This window comes from Mustela nigripes, chromosome 17 (genome assembly GCF_022355385.1).
Source record: "Mustela nigripes isolate SB6536 chromosome 17, MUSNIG.SB6536, whole genome shotgun sequence".
NCBI classification, from domain to species: Eukaryota; Metazoa; Chordata; class Mammalia; order Carnivora; family Mustelidae; genus Mustela; species Mustela nigripes.
This window is the reverse complement of record NC_081573.1, coordinates 4,657,886-4,674,946: the sequence shown is the minus strand read 5'-3', so window position 1 is coordinate 4,674,946 and position 17,061 is coordinate 4,657,886. Positions and strand designations below refer to the sequence as shown.

The 17,061-nt window shown below is 48.3% G+C and overlaps 1 protein-coding gene across 1 annotated transcript; it reads right to left on the bottom strand.

The window, feature by feature from the left end:
* Positions 1–1,147: 1,147 nt before the first annotated feature.
* NAPSA (napsin A aspartic peptidase) lies at positions 1,148–10,262 on the bottom strand. Its single transcript, XM_059382803.1, has 9 exons — positions 10,123–10,262; positions 6,736–6,877; positions 6,524–6,647; positions 5,968–6,086; positions 5,417–5,616; positions 3,894–4,016; positions 3,447–3,591; positions 1,663–1,761; positions 1,148–1,455 (listed from the first exon to the last, which is right to left on the bottom strand). The coding sequence occupies exons 1-9, from the start codon at positions 10,203–10,205 to the stop codon at positions 1,216–1,218; spliced, it is 1,275 nt and encodes a 424-aa protein (XP_059238786.1). The 5' UTR covers positions 10,206–10,262; the 3' UTR covers positions 1,148–1,215.
* Between the last annotated feature and the right edge of the window lie 6,799 nt (positions 10,263–17,061).

Sequence of the window (17,061 nt, the reverse complement as noted above, 5' to 3'; positions counted from 1 at the left end):
GCTCCAGCTATGGGACGCCCAGCCTTTGCAGACAGACCAGAGGGAAGTGGACTCTATTTTTTGGCCATAGACACTAGTAGGGTGTAGGCCAATATCTGTCCTCCCCTTCAGACCTTTCTCTTTTCTCCTCCTTCCCAACCTAATCTTTCCCTGAAATTCCTGAAAGCTCCAAACTCCCACCTCCGTCATCCTAGGCGCCCTCTTTTAACTTACCCTCCCCCATTCTCCAAGGCCCTGGAATTGGAAAAGGGTATCCCGCTTCCCAATTTCTAGGACCCCAGGATCGTTCCTCCGCCTCCATTCCTATCAGTTCTAGGAAACGGGGTCTCCCGAACACCAAAGCTGAAAATACGGAGACTCTGCCTAGGAACTTGGGTTCCCCAAACCCTCCAAAAACCTTGGCCCCCAAACCTCGTTATTAAGGAAGAATCTCTCCGCTGTAATTTTTGAGTCTTCATCTCCTGGGTATCCCGCCTCCCAAACTGGGATCTGGGCCGTCTTACCGCCCCCAATACCCGAGCCTTCTCCCCCTCCCCCGTACTCACCCCAAGTCGAGGCGGTGCGGGGATGGGGGAATCCGGGGCTGGCGTTGGGGGAGGGGTGACCCAGCCCCGGCAGCTCAGGGCAGCAAGAGGCTGCGGAGGGGGGGCAATGACATCATCGCCGGAGGAGGGACAGCATAGCTCTCCCCAACCCGGGGGCTTCAAGCCCCGCCTTTATGGCGGACCCAGGGGTGTCTCAGATCCCAGAGGAGAGAAGAGGAACAGAAGATGAAGTCTGCGGGAATCGTATCTCCACTCCTTAAAACAAGGGTTGGAAAGCCCTTTAGGATTCAGCCACCACCCCCAACTGCCACCTGTCGCTGCCGTCGCGACCTGTCGCCTCCCACGCATGTTGTGGCTGCGCCCGCCCCCGGCAAAAGAACACAGCCTGGAATACAAGGTCCATGATGCTCCGCGGTGCCGGACGCCTTTGTCTACGGAGGGCATAGGCGAAGGGCTTCATGGGATTCGTAGTACAAGGCTCCCGCACTGGTGTGAGCCCTTTTTTCCTTTCTTCCTCAACTCGAGAGAGCTGAACACTAATTTTTCTCTCCAAAAATCGTGCGCTTAAAAATTTTTTTAAAAGGGGGGGAACCCAGGTAGGGTCAATGTAAATAACGGGTTTTTACTGAGTAGCTAGTTATGCTTCGGCTACCACTCGGTGCGCGTGCGCCTAGCCAGCGCGCCAACCGGTGCCCTGCGCCCACGCGGGCCCGCCCCCTTGTGGTCCTGCTTCCCAAGAGCGAGCGCGAGCCAGCCCCACCCGGGCACCGCCTGTTAGGTTCCCGCGATCGAAGACCGCTACATAGGTCCGCAAGAAGACATCGCCAAGAATCCAGAGGGGCCCTGCAGGCGGAGGCATGTCCAGGGCCTGGAAGCCAGACAAGCAGAGGCGAACACCACCCCGAGCAATCTGCAGGACGACAAGAGAGGCCACTGGGTGTGTCACGCGCACCTAACCCTCCTCTTCCCGGGGAGCCAGAGCCTTGCCCCGCCCACAATCCCGGGCACCAGAAGTGTTTCTGTGACCCCCTCCTCAGTCCTGGTGATGTCTCACTCCCAGCTCCATCCTCTCAAATCCCATCTTACTGCATCACTCTGACTTGTTACGACTACCTACCTGGATGACATAGTCCTGGGCTGTAAGGTTAAACCAGACCCCACCAAGGAGAAAGGAGACTGGAGGAAGTGTTGGAATTTTCGAGCACTGGATGAGGTACTGAAGGAAAAGAGGAACAAGGGGAGTTGAAGGATTCCTGCTCTGCTTAAAGTAGATACTCAGAGCCTTGTGTGGTCAAGCTCTACTGCCTTCTCTATCCTTACTCACCACACACATACATAATCATTGTCACTTCCTTTAGGCTCCCTTTTGATCAAATCTTTTCCTCCATCTACTTGTAGATCAAAAAATGCTGACCCCGTGAGGCACACAGAGCCCACAGGTGTATTGCAATTGCCTAAGTGTTTCCAAAGTGTTTTCAAAATTATTTACCAACTGTACACCACAGTGGTACAGATTGTATCCTTGGAGTCCAGTGCTGTGCAACCTTAGACAAGTCACTTAGCCTCTCTGTGCCTCAGTTTCCAATTTGAAGGTGTTAGTTGATAGTAATACTTAAGAGATATTTTGTGAGAAATAAATGAGTTAGTTTGGAAGAATGCCTGACATACTAAGAGTGTTATTATTCATGAACCAGGAGGTTTCAAATAATGTTTTCAGCTTTCTCCAACAAACCAGATCTAGCTTTCCCTGCACGGAAATACTTAGCTGGAACTGAGTGGCCGAGAGCTGCCCTTTCTAGACTGATGGGGTACCTGCTCTCCCATCCCACCACCCCCAAGTCCTTAAGAATACAAAGCTAGGCTGTAAATATTGTAAATGTTTACATTTGGAAATGACTGTAATGTAAATGACTACCAGGAAGTCTATTTTCCGTAAAAACCAATAGTAATTACCTTGTTAGGAAGGTAAGGAATGGTGAGAAGCTAATTTTGAGTGTATATCTCTCTTGAGAGAGATGACAGCATCAGAGCATTGTTCCGAGTACCTTAAGTGGGTTGATTTATTCAATTCCACAACATACCTAAGAGGTATTAGTGACCCTACTTTAGAGGTTAGGAAACCAAGACCAAGGAACACTAAGTGACTTGTCCAAGACAGCATAGTTCTTACGTGGCAGAGCTGAATCCCAACCCCAGGCAAGCCACATTGAACCACTATGATCTCCCTGGTTCACTTGGCTCATTACGAGCCCACATCCTGGATATTTGACTCGGATCCCCACAAACTGAGTTTTCTCTACCCTCTCAGCAGTGCCAAAGAAAACAGATATAGAGTCACAGAAATCCTAACCTGGAAGGAACCCCCCCTGCCCCCCGGGAGCTACAGGGCTTCTTGACATAGAAGTGAGAGAGCAGCTTTGATGTAGCACCGTGCCCCCCACCAGGCCTGAAACTCTCTTGGCACAGCTTCTGTGAGCCTCCACTCTCCCATGCCTCAGGCTGCTCCTGTCCTGTCTCCACTTCTCCTTTGTGTGGTGTTCCCCAAGGCTGCTTCTGGGATCTCTTCTCTCTCCCAGAAAGGGCTCCCCTCTTCTGTGGCTGATTACTGTCCGGGGGCTAATGCCCCCTGACTCTTCCTGCGCTTCCTTCACACCTCCCCCAGACCCCGCCAGGCTCCTTAGGCTTCCCACTCCCATTCAGTCCTGAATAACCCCCCATCACCATCTCCTCCTGTCCAGAATGACTCGGCAGAGGCCTAGGTGGGGTCCTTGCTCCCTCCCACTAGCCCAGGCTGTTGCTCGTGATGCCCAGTGCCTTTTACCCTGCGATACCTCTTAACCATTTATTCCCACCCTTGGGCATTGTTTTCCATCAAATCCCTACCAGACACTGGGTCCTCACCTCCCCCAACAGCAGGGAGACTCCTCCAATGGCGGCATGCAGGGCCTGGATCTCCTCAGTGGGTCCTGTGATGAGGGATGTGCCCGTGTCCAGGATGGCAGCACAGCCCTGAGCACAAAGAGTCAGCCCTGTGCCCACGTTCACACTGTGAGGGGGCAAGGAGTAGACATTGGAGCCAGTGCCCTAGGAGTCCAGGCCCTCTGCCCTTCCTCCCTAGCCCAGCCTGTCCTCCCTCAGACCCAGGAATCCTGCCCCCCCCCAGACCCCCCTCCCTCAGACCCAGGAATCCTGGCCCCTAGCCCCTCCTCCCTCAGACCCGGGAATCCTGGCCCCAGCTCTCTCCTCCCTTAGACCCAGGAGTCCAGGCCTCCAAGCTCCATTCTCCCAGGACACTGGAGATGAGGCTCTTGCCCATTCCTCCCAGACCTAGAAGGCCAGGTCCCTCACCGCTCCATGTGGATCTGCCAGTAGGCAGGGATCGTGACTGGCAAGAAAGTGAGGGGTGGGATATAGTGAGCTGGATCTGAGCCACCCAGTACCAGCTCTCCTCCATCCGCTGCCTTAGGATCCCTGTAGAGGCAAAGTACTAGCAATGTCATGGGTGTTTCCCTTGCTAGCCCCAGGAGGGGCCAAGGAAGGGAATTCCTGCCAAGGGAAGGTCTCCAGGTTCTAGGTGGGAGTGGGGTACAGGCAGGGCCTAGATGTTGCGACTGGGAAGCAAAGCAAGAAGTGAAGAGAGAGAGGACTGCTCTTGAGGAAGGTCAGGATTGTAGGGTCCTGAGGGCTTTCTGAAGTGAGGATGGGACTTCTTGATTTGGCTGTGGGAGATGGAATTTTGGGGGTGGAATTTAAGTGGAGCATTGGGGTTTGTGAATTGGCTCTGGCAGGTGTGACTTGGGTAGAAGTGGGGTGGCTTCCTGGGTGCATGGCGAGACCTTCTGAATTGAAGGTCTCATAGTTCAGAGGTGGTAGACTTCCTACTTGGCTGAGAGTGGGGGAAGGAAGGGCAGTGATTCCTGGAGGTGCAGGAGGAGAGATCTACACAGTGGGTTGACCGAGTGGGGTGGACATCAGGGTAACTGAAAGTGCACAGGATTTTATGCCTATGGCATATGGGCCTCCAGAGGGAAGGTGGGGACTTTCTGGATGGTGGGTGGAGATTTCTGAACATAAGGTCAAGCTTCCTAAAAGGTACCTGGGACTTCTTAGATTAAAATGGGTAGCTTAGGGCGCCTGGGTGGCTCAGTGGGTTAAGCCGCTGCCTTCGGCTCAGGTCATGATCTCAGGGTCCTGGGGTCGAGTCCCACATCGGGCTCTCTGCTCAGCAGGGAGCCTGCTTCCTTCTCTCTCTCTCTCTCTGCCTGCCTCTCAGTGTACTTGTAATTTCTCTCTGTCAAATAAATAAATAAAATCTTAAAAAAAAAAATGGGTAGCTTAGGGGAACCTGGGTGGCTCAGTGGGTTAAGCCTCTGTCTTCGGCTCAGGTCATGATCTCAGGGTCCTGGGATCAAGCCCTGCATCAGGCTCTCTACTCAGCAGGAAGCCTGCTTCCCCCTCTCTCTCTGCCTGCTGCTCTGCCTACTTGTGAGCTCTCGCTCTCCCAAATAAATAAATAATAAAAATCTTTTTAAAAAATAAAATGGGTAACTTCCGACTTCTGGAGTGCATTCTCAAATAGCATTTGGGTTTTCTGTATGGTGAAGAGGGGATTCCTAAGTTGAGTAGGTAGAGCATGGAGTTTCCTGGTTTGAGTTTGGAACGTGGAGCATTTAAAATGATGGTGAGTGTCTTTCATGGGTCTTAAGGTTGCTTGGTCAGTGGAACTTTTGAACAGGTATTACTTATATTGATTGGGTCGGTGACTTGGTGAGTGCAGGATGAGACTTCTTTTAGTGGGTAAGGGACTTGCTAAAAACAGAACCCACTTCCTGGGGCTAGGACTCATAGGAAGGTAGACCCTTCCCCATTACCTGTTGAGGTAGAAGGAGAAGATGGGTTTATCCAGTAGCCCCTCGTCCACCAGTGTATCCAGCGGGGGCCGAACTCCTCCGACAGCCAGAATGGGGAAACCGAGGCCCAGTACCCCATCGAAGTGGGCAAACGTGAAGACCAGGCTGGGCTCCCACAGAGCCTCTCCAAAAATCACTGATGCACCCTTAATTCCTCCAATCTAAGGACAGATGCAAATGAAGCAAGTTACTTCTTGGAGGACATTACCTTTGTAACCCTGAGATCTTGCAAATGAAGGCCTGAATCCCACATTTGGAGACATTTGAAAACAACTTCAACTGCCTAGGAAGCTTTGCTTCTCCACTTAAGAAGCCCACCCCTTTAACCAGGAAGCCCCACCCCTGCTTGAGAAACCCTGCCCCTTTTACCCAAGAAGCCCCGCCCCTCACTCCAGAAGCCTCATGCATTTGCCCTGGAAGCCCCGCCTCCTAAGGCACCTCCCTAAGCCAGATCATCTTAGACATTGGGGTTCTCCCAGGCTCAAGTCCTCCTGGGGTCAAGGGTCACGCACAGTCAGCTTGTCCTCACTCAGGATGCCATCTAGCTTCCCAGTTCCATACTGAATGGCAAACTTGGTCCCATTGGGTTGGAAGGAGCTGGAGGCTTTGGAGTTGAAGCGGTGGTGGAACCCTAGGTTAGAAGATCAGGGAGGTGTCACTGGGGAAAGGGAATATCCTCAGTGCCTCCTGCCTCTGTGCCCTTGTCACCCCTGAAGGCATGTCAGAAGAGAAAAGTGCCTCAGAAATCCTTGGGAAGCCAAGAACCAGGCCTCCCTTCTCTCATCACCTCTGTTCAGCCTTATCATCCCCCATGAAATCTCACAGCAGCGGGGCACCTGGGTGGCTCAGTGGGTTAAAACCTCTGCCTTTGGCTCAGTTCATGATCCCAGGGTCCTGGGATTGAGTCCCACATCGGGCTCTCTGCTTAGCAGGGAGCCTGCTTCCCCACCCCCCTACCCCCCCACCCCACTCCTGCCTGCTTCTCTGCCTACTTAGGATCTTGGATCTCTCTTTGTCAAATAAATAAATTTAATTTAATTTAAAAAGAAAGAAAGAAAGAAATCTCACAGCAGGGCAGACTCAAGAAGTGGCATCTTATGGATGGAACCCAGAGGTTGGAGGAGCCAGTGTCAAAGACGACAGAGAAGTTTTGTGGGGGTGTCCCCAGTCCAATTTCCCCATAATACTGGGCCTGATGGCAAAACAGGAGAGAGGGGGAATGAAGAGCTTGGCTTCCTAAGTGGGGAGGAGGGCAGGGACTCTCTGGGGCCGTGACTCACATTCAGATAATTAGAGAGAGGTACAAAGACAGGCTTGTCCCCAGGGGATGGGGCCTCCAAACTGGGGGGCACTGCTGGCTTCCCCCATCCCCTCAGTGGGTTCAGGGTCCCACGTCCAGGGTAGACTCGGCGGAGAGGGATCCTGTTGGGGAGAACACTGACAGTTAGGAAACTACTCTTCCTGGAGACCCTCTATGACAGAATGTTCCAAATAGGATATAATGATAAAGCAAATGTCTCTATGGCCCTACAATAACTGTCATTACCAGAAACCCTACAATAACAACCTTCCAGGAAACCCAACGAAACACATATCAAACCATGATGACAAACTTCCCCAAAGACTTTATAAGAGCAAGCCATCCCAAACAGAGTTTCCCCCCTAGAATCTTTCAATAAGAGACATTCCAGGGGCGCCTGGGTGGCTCAGTGGGTTAAGCCGCTGCCTTCGGCTCAGGTCATGATCTCAGGGTCCTGGGATCGAGCCCCGCATCGGGCTCTCTGCTCAGCATGGAGCCTGCTTCCCTCTCTCTCTGCCTGCCTCTCTGCCTACATGTGATCTCTGTCTGTCAAATAAATAAATAAAGTCTAAAAAAAAAAAAAAAAACTAGCCTTTGCAGAAACCGTTCCTTGCATGCTTCTCATCATGATGTGAGAGACAATTTTCCTTATTGGTGGGGGGAGAGGACAAGCACCAAATCCCAATTTCATTATTTATATTAAACTATGTTCCAGATAATCAAAGAGTTAAGGTTAAATGTAATTTTTTAAAAGATTCTTTTCTTATTTACTTGAGAGAGAGTGAGCAAGAGAGAAAGAGTGAGAACAAGTCGGGGAGGAGCAAAATAGGGAGAAGCAGACCCCTCGTTGAGCAGAGAGCCCGATGCAGGGCTTGATCCCAGGACTCCAGGATCTTGACCTGAGCCGAAGGCAGATGCCTAACTGACTGAGCCACCCAGGTACCCCCATTAAATGTAATATTTAAGAGCACTAGAATGAAGTAAAATGTTTAAATGACTCTGGCATTTCAAAGCATGATAACAAGATCAGAAATTATTGGGGAGAATGTTGATGAATGGGACTCTAAAATTTTAAAACTTTGTACTCCCTTTTCCCAACACACAAAGCTGTTTAAAAAGTTGTGTTTTTTTTTTTAATCTAGGGGTAAATTATTACAGGTTATATGCCAAAGAGTTAGTACCTTTAATATGCAAAGAATTTTTACAAACAAATAAGAGTAAGATAAACAACCCAGCACTGGGGAGACAATTCGCCATGGTTCTCTCACATTTCCAAAGAGGGACTTTGTCAAGGATTTCCTTTAGTGAATAGCTTTGGGAGAAAGACAGTGTCTCCCTCTGGGGCAAAGAGCAAGCAGGTTTATGATCTACTATAAAAGGTTCAGTTTCCCTAAACTTTGGGTTCCTTTCCTGTAATATACCTTACTGCATGTGCAGGTCTCAGCCAGCCCTCTTCATCTCACCACACGGTAACTGGGGCTCAGAGAACTAGCAACCTGGCTACTACTGTTGCCAAGAGTAATAACCTGTCCTTGTCTCTGACCTGGGAGTTTTGTGTTTTCTATGAGCACCCATGAAATGAAACTGTGGCAAGCTAACTTCACAGTTCTTGATATCCGGTAGGAAAATAGGCAAAGGACATAAACAGGCAAAAGAAGTACAAACAAATAACATCCTTTTATGTTAGATGTTCAACCCCAGTAGTCGTCAAAGGAATACAAAGGACAGGAGTCAGAAACCTTTTCTGACCCTACAGACTGGCAAAGAACAACGATACTGTTGGCTAGGGGATTGTGAATTGATGTGGATTGATACAAACTTTCTGGAGGATGATTCATCAAGTATGTATCATAGGGCTTAAATTTGCACCCATTTTAGCCCAACTTAATTTCGGTTCAATGAGTTTCATCTATAGGAGATCACTGGACAAGTACACTAAGAGGTGTTTATGAGGATGTATCTAATTTTGAAAACTGGAGACCAACTAGCTAGGCCTTGGCTCTGCATGGAACATGCATAGAATGGAATCCATTCAAGCACTAAAAAGGAGAAAGTAGGGGCACCCAGGGTGGCTCAGCTCATGATCCCAGAGTTGGGATCATGTCCTGCATTGGGGCTCCTTGCTCAGTGGGGATCCTGCTTCTCCCTCTGCCTCTTTCCCTGCTTGTAGGCTCTCCCTCTCCCTACCCACCCCCCATCAAACAAACAAATGTTTATGTGGTCAAATTAAAAAAAAAAAAAGGAGAAAGTAGCCCTCAATGCCAGTGGTTCTCAAATTTAGCAGGAACAGGAACCACCTAGAGCAGGAGTGAAGGGCAATGATTTTGTAAAAACTTAACCCGCCATTGGTGTCTGTTGCAACCACTCACCTCTGTGACTATAGCATGGAAACAGTCCTGGGCAACATGACTGGGTTTTGTCAAACTCCATAGCAGGATGAATTTGGCTCTTGAACTAAGTGTTTGCCAACCCCTGACTGAGAGGTGAAATTCAGAGCTTGTCCCTTCTGATTCACTAGGTCCAAGATGGAGCCTGAGAATTTGCATTTCTACCAAGTTCCTGGGTCATGCAGATGCTGTTGGTCTTGAAATGATTCTGAGAATCACTATCCTTTGCGCTGGCTTGGGAAATGGCCATGAGCTTTTTGGTTCAAAAAGCAGGTTAGCAAACATCCTGTGCAGTAATATTTTTGTCCTGTTCTTAGTCACTCCTTGGAGCCCTGCTCCCTCCCTCACATCTTTGCCCCCCATGACTCAATCTTTGAGAGACTCAAGAATGTCAAGTGGGGAAAATGTTTCCTGGAAGAGGACCCCCAAATCAAGAATTCTAGGGGATGGGAGAAGAGAGGAGAAGAAGTGAGAGATTGGGGTGTGGGGCACCAGAGGCCAGGGAAAGGAGGAGGTCACTGGGATCCCCAAAACTGGACTTCTTGAGACCTAAACAGTTTGGAAGATGTGAGTCTAGGGGAGTCACAGCTCTGAGTCTCCAAGATCTTGTTGGGTTGGGGTACGGGGAGTCGCACGTCTGGAGACCCCAGTACAAGATCATCAGAGCTCAGGGTGGGATCTGTGTGGTCCTCCCAAAACTTGTCTGGAGACAGGAAGGACAGAGGAGTCCCCCAGTGCAGGGTCTCAGGGTTGGAGGAACTTAGACTGAAAGGACTGCCCTCTTAGGACCTAACAGGGTGGAACCCTCCCACCCCCTGCCGGGTGAGAGCCCCGTTTGGAGATCTATGAACCCAAGAGATAGGAATCATAAGTCTTGGGGTGCTAGGCTTGGGAGTCACTGAACTGAGGGGCCCCAGACTTAAAGGGCAAGAGGGGGAGGAGCCGTCCCCGGTTTGGGGTGGTGATGGGGTCCCCGGTACCGGATCAGCGAGGCCCGGGCGGGGTCCACAGTCAGTGGCGGCGGCGGCAGCAGCAGGAGCAGCAGCAGCGGTAGCCGGGACATCTCTAGGGACCGGGTGGAGACCCATGCATTTTCTTCCCCCAGAGTCTCCACCCTGTGCCCCGCCCACCTCCGGGGTTCGGAAGTGACCCGGGCCCGAAGGCTCTCTGGGAGTGAGGGGGGGACGGCGGACGCGGGTCGGGAAGCTGCTGGTGTTTTTGGAGGGATGTGTGGAGTAGTTCTGTGGGGTCGCCAGAGAGGGTCAGCTTGTGTCGCCGGCGCGCCTCACTCCCAACTTCGGGGGTGGGGAGGGGCGGTCTCCTGCAGGGGGCCTCCCCCACCCCCACTCAATCCTTCAGCGGCTGTCGCTCTTATCTGTGACTTTCATTTCACTTCACTGTTCCGAGACTCATTAACCACAAGAGTTTTCTTGGGCAGGAGAAGGGAGGGCGGGGGTGGGGGGTTTGTGAAGGATGTGGGGGAAGAGGGAAGAAGGTTAGACTAGAGGGTTTCGTCCCATGATAAGTGGGACCCTGACTCTTACCGGTTTATTTGGAAAATACTGAAACACATGCACGCCAATAAAAATAGTCCATAGCTCCATGACCATGGAAAGAGCATAAAAATAATTGGCAGCGTCTTTGTCTCTGGGCCTGCCCTCTTTTTCACTGACTAAGCCTCTCAAATATTAAATGAAGATCAGAAAAATCTACTGAAAATGCAGATTCCTGGGCACCACTCCCAGGGATCCTGATTCCAAAGTCCTGAGACAGAGCCCAAGAATCTGCATTGTTAGCCAAGCCCCCTGATCAGGATGCTGCAAGCATTTCTGAGGAACTATTTGATGTTTTTGGTTTTCTAGCTTAGCTCTGCAAATCAATATCAGCTTGCACGTTTTTTAAAGTAAATAGAAGCAGACTGTACTTATTGATCAGTAACTTCTGTTTCTTTCTCTGCACTCAACCATATACCTTGGACTTTAAGAAAAACTTTAGAGGTAGGGTGCCTGGGTGGCTCAGTCGGTTAAGGATCTGCCTTCAGCTCAGGTGACGATCCGGGAATCCTGGGATGGAGTCCCACATCCGGCTCCCTGCTCAGCCTGGAGTCTACTTCTACCTCTCCCTCTGCCCCTCCCGCCACATGCTCTCTCTCTCAAATAAATAAGCAAAATCTTTTTTTAAAGAAAAAATGTAGATGTAACTTACCTATAGTAAAATGCACCAATCTTAAGTGCACAGCACTATGACTTGATTTATTTTCCCTGACAAATTATGAAGATAGCAATATTGAAGCAATAGCAAAGTTGAAAGAATTGTATAGTGAACCCCATTACCTACTACCTAGATTCTACAAGTCATATATTTTGCTGCATTTCCTCTGATACACCTCTATCCAGTAGTCTATTCCTCTATTTGTCTACCAACCTATCTGTTTTTTTTTTAACTGATTTTTTAAAAAAGATTTTATTTATTTGTTTGACAGAGACAGAGAGAGATCACAAGTAGGCAGACAGAGGGGAAAGCAGGCTCCCGCTGAGCAGAGAGCCAGATGTGGGGCTGGTTCTCAGGACCCTGAGATCATGATGTGAGCAGAAGGCAGAGGCTTTAACCCACTGAGCCACCCAGGCGCCCCAACCCATATGTTTTTATTATATATATTTCAAATAAGTTTTAAACACGATATTCCTCTTCCCTAAACACTTGGCATTTATAAACATCATTAGCTTGATCCCAGGGTCCTGGGATCGAACCCTACATCCAGCACTCTGCTCAGCAAGCAGCCTGCCCCCGCCCCGGCCCCCGCCACGCTCTCTCTGCTTGCCATCTGCCTACTTGTGATCTCTGTCAAATAAATACATAAAATCTTTAAAATAAATAAATAAATAAATAAATAAATTAAATATACAAACAAACAAATAAATGAAAACCAGGTGGGATACCTGGCTGGCTCCGTCAGTAGAACATGCAACTCTGGATCTAGGGGTTCAAGCCCCATGTGAGGTGTAGAGATTACTTAAAAAAGTAAAATCTTACAGAAAAAAAAGAAAAGGAAACACAGCATATTGATTACTTCATTCCTTTTTTCTTCAGCCCTTAAGTGTGAAAAATTTCAGACATAGACCAAAATGGGAAAATTTTTAGAGTGAAGACTCAGGTACCCACCACCTAGATTCTACCATTACTTTATTTGCTTAATCACATTTCTTTCTTGTTTCTTTTTAAATATTTTATTTATTTATATGACACAGAGAGCGTGAAAGAGCACAAGCAGGGGGAGCAGCAGAGGGAGGGGCAGAAGCAGGACCCCTCCCTGATGCGGGGCTCGATCTCAGGACCCTGAGATCATGACCTGAGCCAAAGGCAGACATTCAATGGATTAAGCCACCCAGGCATCCCTTGGCCACATTTCTATCCATCTCTCCATCTCTTTATCTAAGTTATTCTCAGCTGGGAAGCTCTTTTCCCTACAGGGATTTGACATAGTCTGGGGATGTTTGGGGTGTCATGACTGGGTGGGGGTTTACTGGCATCTCCTGGGTAGGGGCTAGGGAAGCTGCTAAGCATCCTACAATACACAGAATAGCCCCTGCCCCACCAGCAAAGGTCAGTAGTGTCAAAGTGGAGAAACCCGGTTCTGTCCATTCCTCAATCTGTGCTTCTCTTGCTTTCCAGGCAAGTGGTGGACATCAGTATCCTTCGCGCCTTGTATTCAGCATGGTTTGTTTGTTTGTTTTTAGCATGTCTCATTCTTCAAACAGCTACATTGCATTCCAGGGGCTCCTGGCTGGCTCAGTAGGAAGAGCCTGCAACTCTTGATCTCAGGGTCCTGAGTTCAATCCCCATGTTGGGTGTAGAGATTACTAAAATAAACAAACTAAAAAAAAAAAAAAAAAAGAGCTACATAGTATTCCAGAGTATAAATGTAATACTATAAACCCCTTGCCCTAAGTTAGTTATGTTCCTTTATCAATATTATAAACAAAGCAGCAGTCATCTTCTGCATATGTATTTTCCTCTGTACTCATTCCATAATATCTGCATGAAATTTTCTATTTTTTTTTTTAAGTGATCTCTATACCCGACGTGGGGCTCATGGGGCTCAAACTTGTGATCCCAGGATCAAGAGTCACGTGTTCCACCGAGTGAGCCAGCCAGGCGCCCCTGCATTTACTATTTCTAGAACCATAATTGCTCCAGCAGTGACCATATAAAAGTTGTAGATTTGGGTACATATTGCTTAATTACTCCCCAGAGAACATGTGATAATGTACAGGAGCGATAAGGCTATATGTTATCTGATAGGTAAAGGGGGAAAAAGTTCTCCCATTGTTCTTGAAATATTCATTTATTTATTTATTTATTTATTTCAAAGACTTTATTTATTTATTTGACACACAGAGAGAGAAAGAGAGAGAGAGAGATCACAAGCAGGCAGAGCAGCAGGCAGAGAGAGAGAGTGGGAAGCAGACTTCCTGCCAAGCAGAGAGCCTGATGCAGGCCAATCCCAGGACCCTGAGACCATGACCTGAGCCGAAGGCAGAGGCTTAACCCACTGAGTCACCCAGGTGCCCCCATTCCCTGATTATTAAAAAAAATTTTTTTAAGATTCTATTTATTTATTTGACAGAGAGAGAGACAGTGAGAGACGGCACACAAGAAGTGGGGAGAGGGAAAGGGAGAAGCAGACTTCCCGAGGAGCAGGGAGCCCGACCCAGGGCTCAATCCCAGGACCCTGAGATCATGACCTGAGCCAAAGGCAGACACTTAACAACTGAGCCACCCAGGTACTCCTCTACCCACACTTCTTACGCGCACTCTCCCCTTTCCTGTTTAATATAGTTATGTAATTATTTTTGTTAGATTAATACCCAGCACTGGGGCTCCCGGATGGAATTACAAGTGGGAGGAGGAGGGAGGCAGAGAAGTGGGTCTAAGATCCACAAGTTTCAGGAAGTATTCTCAACAGCACCATGAGGAAGTGTGGGCATTTGGTGAAGGGGAATCCTAAAGGAACAAGAGCTCCAGGGGTGTACAAACAATGATGCAAGAGAGAGAAGGAAACATTGCAAGAGGGAATGTTCTGAGTAGGGAGAGGGGAAGGGATTCAGAGCCCAAGTGGAGGTGTTCAAACATGGTCATGGTCATGGGAGGGATAGCACTGTATGTACTTCTGTAGGTGAGCTAACAGTGGCCCTGGGGTAAGCATTGGGAAGTTTTCTTTTGGTGGCTTCTGTTTTCTCAGCAAAAGAAGAAGTGAGAGCAAAGAGGGGGAGGGACGCTGGAGGTTTTGAGAGAGAAGGTGAGAACACGATTTCTTAGAGAATGGAGAACAGAGCCAAAGAGGCCTTGCAGATCAGTTCTGAATGAATGGTCACTTGAGCTTTGCTGTCACACAGCTCAAGTGTGTCCACTTGCAAGCTCAGCTGGGTGGGAGCAGGCACAGAAAAGGCAGAGTCCATTTTAACCAGGGCTGGGGTTTGGCCAGGCAGGTGTGCTGGAGGGAGAAAGAGCAAGGAAGTTGATGTCATGTGTGCAAGGACATGACTGTGGTGCTTCCCCTTAGAATCTAAGACAGGGAGAGAGGACATGAGAGGAGATGAGGTGATTAAGAAAAAAAGGGTAGGCTTGAAGGATCAGAGGTACCAATGCATCATCGAATTGAAAGGCCCTTTGTGGGGAGACTGGGTGGATCTATTGGTTAAGCATCTGCCTTAGGCTCAGCTCTTGATCCTGGGATTGAGCCCCACATGGGGCTCTGCTACCCCCACTCATGCTGTCTCTCTTTCAAATAAATAAATAATAAATAAATAAAATGAAAAAAGAAGGAAAGGCCTTTTACGATTTTGGCCTCATTCCCTCTCTGACAATTATCTCTCCTCACTCCCCCTTGCTCTTTCAATCTAGCAACATTGGCATCCTTTTTGTTCCACAGAAAACCCAGACACACTCCTACTTCAGGGCCTTTGCACCATCTGTTCTGCCTGAGTGTTTTCCCTCCAGAAAAACCCTATTCAGCCCCTCTCCTCCTTCAAATCTTTACCCAAGTATCACCTTCTTAGCAAAGTCTATCTTGAATACCCTATTGAATGTGGCAATCATCCTCTTCCCAAATTTCCAATCTCCTTTACCCTGACCTATTCTTTTTTCATAGCCCTCAACCCCTTTGAATATTTAATTGAGTCTAAGATGTCATCAATTATAAGCTATGTGTATCTTAGGATCACTGATACTATCTATACTGGTAATTCTGTTATCACATTGAATGCCTGTTTCCCCATTATAACCTAATCTCCATGAGGGCAGGTATCTTGGTTTCATTTACCACGGTGTCTCCAGCACCTAGGACAGTTTCCAGCATCCAGTAAATGCTCATGTAAATACTTCCAACAACCCACTTTGAGTACCATTGCTTTAGGGGATATCCCTGACACAGAGGAGGGAGAGTCAGTTTCTCCACAAGAAATCTTACCACATCTCCCCCTCCTCTGTCTTGGCAGCTGGAATATTCAGTCTGGACCCCTCAGAATCTCCTCACCCGGATTCTGTCTCCTGTCCTAATCCTTACTTGCCCCAAGGGATTTCTGCTTTTTCTTTTCTTTTCTTTTTTTAAAGATTTTATTTATTTATTTGACAGGCAGAGTGACACAAACAAGTCAGCTGCAAAAGACTGGGAGCAGGGGACAACAGTCGAAAAGGACTGCTGCCACGAGCAACTCCACAGTCTCACTTTTATTAGATAGAAAACAATAGCCAACAGAAGGATTGATGAAAGTCAAAAGTTAGTCACCTCTTGCAGGCAAGCAAGGCGGAGGGTAATGTTTATAGTTAACCAAGCACATTCAAAGGACTCATCTAACTAACAACGAGCACTTCTGGGAAGAGAAAGGAGCGATCACGAGAAAGGGAAGCAGGCGGTTTTCGGTCCACCCTGAGCTGACCGGGCGTTCCCCGGTGCTCGGCTTCCCTGAAGCAGGCCCAGCTTCACTGTCGTACATCGTCCTTCTCCCCAAAGACCTGTTGTCAGTATCAGTGTTTCTTAAGACCATATCTAAATGTGCTTGGCAACTAGTAAAATCCTCCAGGGGTTACAGTTTAAGTAACAAATTGTTCCGAGGGCAGCAGCAGCAGAGACCACAAGCAGGCAGAAAGAGAGAGAGGAGGAAGCAGGTTCCCCACCGAGCAGAGAGCCCGACTCGGGGCTCGATTCCAGGACCCTGGGATCATGACCCCAGCGAGCCGAAGGGAGAGGCTTTAACCCACTGAGCCACCCAGGCACCCCCCAAGTGATTTCTGAAAGGTGCTGCCTGCAAATTCCGAAAACGGCCACACGGTGGTGGTGTGGGCCTATTTCCCCAGCCAAGATCAGTCTGTCCCTACCCACCTCACGAGTACCTTTTCTTTTCTTTTCTTTTTTTTGCGTGGGGGGAGGGGAGTCCTAGTCCTGATTTATTCACTCTAAGAACCATACTTCCAACACCTAGAAATGAAAAGCCTTGTGATTATTCTCTATTAGCTATGGGGGGAAAAACTTTTCTAATCAGTCTATTTTACATGACTTACAATAATACAGTTTCAATTTTTTTTCACATCAATTTCAATGTACATTTTCTGAAAGTCTTAAAAAGTTAGTATACATGCTATAAAAATGGTGGAGTCTACACACATTTTTACATTAACGATAAAATTCAGAGCTTTTTTGTAATCGTGAAGAACCAGTCTCTTTCTTTAAAAAAAAAAAAAAATATATATATATATATATATATATTGGGGCACCTGGGTGGCCAGTCGGTTAAGACGCCTTGGGCTCAGGGTCCTGAGATCAAGTCCTTGTCCTCCCCCCAACCCCATCATGCATGTCTCTCTCTTTCTAAAAAAAATTATTTAAAAAATTTTTAATTAAAAAAAATTTTTTTTGGCTG

Bases quoted from the DNA above. Each gene is read 5' to 3' on its own strand.
- NAPSA (XM_059382803.1), bottom strand. From the start codon at position 10,205: ATGTCCCGGCTACCGCTGCTGCTGCTCCTGCTGCTGCCGCCGCCGCCA. The intron at 4,017-5,416 runs GTAATGGGGAAG...TTGCCTCTACAG, and splicing joins TTCTCCTTCTACCTCAACAG to GGATCCTAAGGCAGCGGATG. The intron at 3,592-3,893 runs GTGAGGGACCTG...GCCCCCTCACAG, and splicing joins TGGCAGATCCACATGGAGCG to TGTGAACGTGGGCACAGGGC.